The sequence below is a fragment of the Etheostoma spectabile genome, chromosome 14, assembly GCF_008692095.1.
Source record: "Etheostoma spectabile isolate EspeVRDwgs_2016 chromosome 14, UIUC_Espe_1.0, whole genome shotgun sequence".
NCBI classification, from domain to species: domain Eukaryota; kingdom Metazoa; phylum Chordata; class Actinopteri; order Perciformes; family Percidae; genus Etheostoma; species Etheostoma spectabile.
The window spans coordinates 19,069,074-19,072,931 of record NC_045746.1 but is presented as its reverse complement, the minus strand read 5'-3'; the positions used below and the strand labels follow the sequence as shown (position 1 = coordinate 19,072,931).

General features: G+C 40.6%; 1 protein-coding gene across 2 annotated transcripts in view; it reads right to left on the bottom strand.

Moving 5' to 3' along the window:
* Positions 1-3,858, bottom strand: part of LOC116701860 (zinc finger MYM-type protein 4) — a 33,905-nt gene that overhangs the window by 1,948 nt on the left and 28,099 nt on the right. For both annotated transcript variants that reach the window (XM_032535879.1, XM_032535880.1), the window contains exons 34-39: positions 3,220-3,406; positions 2,521-2,801; positions 2,289-2,436; positions 1,590-1,741; positions 559-673; positions 228-476 (exon numbers count right to left, since the gene is read on the bottom strand). In XM_032535879.1, coding sequence (XP_032391770.1) covers positions 228-476; positions 559-673; positions 1,590-1,741; positions 2,289-2,436; positions 2,521-2,801; positions 3,220-3,406 — 1,132 coding nt within the window. The remainder of the gene's footprint in view (positions 1-227; positions 477-558; positions 674-1,589; positions 1,742-2,288; positions 2,437-2,520; positions 2,802-3,219; positions 3,407-3,858) is intronic.

The following is a 3,858-nucleotide window of genomic DNA, read 5'->3' as shown; positions in this document are numbered from 1 at the left end:
ACACACACACACACACACACACACTTTTTTAACACTCCTTGCTTCTATCATTTGTTATGCAGTGAAATAGGTTTACAACTAAAGTATCAAACTTTCACATACAGCACCTGAACAAAACGTCTCTGAAATAATCCAATTTAAATAGGTTTAAGTACTTTTATATCTTAAAACGAATATTATTAGAATATAATCAGGTGTATCACTTTGACCCTCAGCCATACTGGTACCTGGCTTTGCCTTGTTTATGGATATTGGCGGGTAGAAGCGCAGGAATGCGGTCTGGGTGTTGTTCTGGGTGGTTTTGGTGCAACTCATGACGTGAGCAAAGGACAGCTGGCGGTGCTGCTCCACCGTGGTGAAGCCAAAGTACTTGCAGCAGAAGAAAAGGAGAGTGTTGAGGAGGACGATGGGGGAGTACGCCCCCAACTGTTTACAGTCCCAGAGAAACTCCTCCTCCACACGGGAATGGATGTAACCTGCAGAGAGCGGGAGAGAGACCTGTTATAAATCTGGTCAACCTGAGGGGACCAGAGGCAGACAAAAGACATGGTGACTCACCACTGGCTGATATTGAAGGTTTGAAACCTTTCAGGATCTTGTTGAACTTTGCAGAGAACTTGTTGTAGATCAGATCGCTGAATATGTTCTCCATACGCCCATTCTCGAACAGGTACTACAGAGAAACGACAAAATTACAGTCAGACAAAACAACAAGAACTGTGTGACTACATACACTGTTGTCCCAAGTGATTTGTGAAGGCGTACCCTCAGTTTGCAAAAGAAAAAGAATGAATACGGGTATGTGTGAATGCTTGCAGCAGAGGGCGCTATTGTAGAGGTGCGATTTACATACTGTAGGTCCTGTAGGTATAATAGAAATCAAAAAAATAAACATAGTTCCTAGGGGGTCTAAAAAAGGAGACTGCACTACTTTGTTGTGGAAAAGTGCCTCTAGCCGGTCATTCTGGTCTGTGGGAGGTTCAAGACAGACAACTCATTGATAATTAATACATACAAATCAGCATGTATACGTATTCCCTCTTCTTGCTGCTATCTATATGTCCTGTTTGTTTGCAATGTCGTTCTACATGTGTATTTGTCACAACTGCTTTTAACGACTGTGTGTGGTTTTCTAATCTTTAAACTGCAGGAACGGTTATCTAGAAAAAGGCTTTCTAGATAAACTGCATGAGAATTCATTTATTAAGGCACATTTGGATTATTTAGCCTCTTTCTATTACTGACTCTCCTGTATAATGTTGCAAACAAATAACAAAACAAGATAACTCAACAATATACATAATGTATATAAACATTGAGTTTCAGTTCTCATATCTACAAATGTGCTAGTAAAATAGAAGCAGTCCGTTTATAAAATGGTGTATTACATCTTAGAAGTACCAATGGGTTTTATTAGGTAATACACAATGCATCCATGTCCAATTTCAAAAATCAACAAAATGTCACAAAAAAAGACGTAAAAGGCTGCTTCAAAAAGAGGGCAAACATCCCCATGAAAAGACAGATGTCTGACACAGCAAGTCATGGATAGCATCATGTAAATGTGTGTGTACACTTGCTCATCTTGCCTGTTGTATGCTGAGGCAGAGGTAGAACAGGCTGTCGGGGGAATACGGCTCTCCATCAGGTCGCTTCACCTCAGCAATGAAACAGCAGAGGCTGTCGCTCAGCTCGGACGCAGAGCAGCAAAGAACTTCCTCGTTTAAGGTCCCAACATGATCTAACAGAAGAAAAGAGTCAAGAGAAAAGTGTTTAAACCTGCATTTGATAAGTTTTGTTCTGCTAAAAATGAACACTAAATTACTAAATGCAGAATGAGTGCCATTTGTTGGTTGCGGTTTGTAAACACAACATTTAAAGTCGGCCTCTTCTTTACAACGAGGGCCAACACCAGAATGTCACTTTTTTTTGGAACAAGCTTTTTCTGCGTGGCATTTTTCCACACTAAATTTGTATTTTGTTTCTCTGCGCTGTATCCGCCATGTTTTTTAGCCTCCTATTGAATGCATGCTTCTGGAATCAGGTCAATACGTTGTTATATAGGTTGACAGCCAGAAACATCCCCAACACAGCAAAATGAAAATACAGGCAGAGGGCAGGGTGTCTGGAGGTAGACAACACAGCCACACACTTCTAGTCAGTTGAGTGATGATGTGAGAGGTATTATTTTTGTATAAATCTATACATAGTTTTGTTTTACAAAAATCCCTAATCCTAAAATGACTAAAAATTAAATTGGAAAAAAAGATAAAAAACATACAACATACAAGAAATAGGGTCCAGGTTGGTTTGTGATTTCCTCCACTGTATCCATCTCTTCCAGGCGGCGATTCCACATTGACTTGTCAGTTTTTGGCAGTTCCTAGACATGACCTCCTCTTCAGCTGCTCTGGGCGACTGGTGCAGCTTACGACCCTTTGATATGGGAGGACGGACAAGATTACATCACAGAAAGATGAGACTACAGATTCTAAATTCATTTCCCAGTTGGTTTGTCACCTTGTTCTTGTTGTGGACTTTCCCCCCAGTTTGTTGTAATAGCATTGGGGCCGGTTCAGCGCTCGGTGAGCCCTGGGGATCTCCCCTCATCTCCGGAGCAGGAGGTGGGAGGTCAAGTTGAGACTCACTGTGCATGCCCGTCTCTAATAACCGAGGTGTTTTTTCCTGGGTGTTTGGTCGACTGAGCGACCCAAAGCTGGTGTCAGAGGACAAGTCTTTCTGGTTGTTGAAAGTGGCCTGATGATCTGAATCCAAATCATCACTATTGTTACTGCTGTGCTCTGAAAATGATGAAGATGATAATAAATTACAGTCACGCCAATATCAAGCTTAAGAGTTTGCATGTTTTAGATTTATCATCAAACCAAAGAGGAGGCTTATCTATAAACCTGAAATCTCTTCTGTCCTAATAATCCCTAAAATTGAAATGTCACATATACCTAAAATTTATGAAATACGACAATAGCATTTAAAATATCTCCCTTTTTGGCCTTTAGTTAATCTGGTTTGTGATCTAAATCAAATTTTCAAGAAATGGCGGCACAATTATATTACACAAACTAACATAGAGCCAATAATCACAAGTACACAATAAGAACAAAAAGATCTCTTGACCCAGCCGATTCTCGGGGCTATCCATCCTCAAGTCCAAAGTGTAACAGCATCATCCCTTCCCTTCATGTTCAACCAATGTCTTACCCTTCGGAGCATGAACCTTTTGTCTTTGTCCCTCTTTTGTCACCACTCTGTGCTCTCTCTTGTTCTTCTCATCTTGCACTTTCTTCCTATCAAACTTGAAGTTGAGCACTCCTTCCAGCGGGTCGGGGTGGAGCCTCTCCTTCATGGATTTTACAGTTGGGTCAGGAAGAAACACGGGCACAGGAAGCTGGAGAGGGACAGTTTGGGAAAGTACGTAAAATCTGATCGTGACACCTGGAGGCATTGCTAACTAACCCCAACCAGACCATCATGCAAATATTTTAGGACATTTGATATTTACAGTAATTTGACAGTACAGATTGACAGGAACCAAAAGGAAGGTGGAGAGAATGGGGAGGCTGGATGTTCATGTTAAAGTTTAATTTTTTTGTGGGGATTAATCAGCAAATGTTAAGAAAGCTGTAAGTCTGTGGAGCACTTTAATTCAGAGTTGAGATTTAAAGCATGAAAACCAGAGGGGGAAACAGTGAGGCTCTTCTGTTTGATTTGAGTAACATGAAAATTCAATTCAATTTTATTTATAGTATCAGTTCATTACAAGAATTATCTCGAGACACTTTACAGATAGAGTAGGTCTAGACCACATTATTTACAAGGACCCAACAGTTCTAGTAGTTT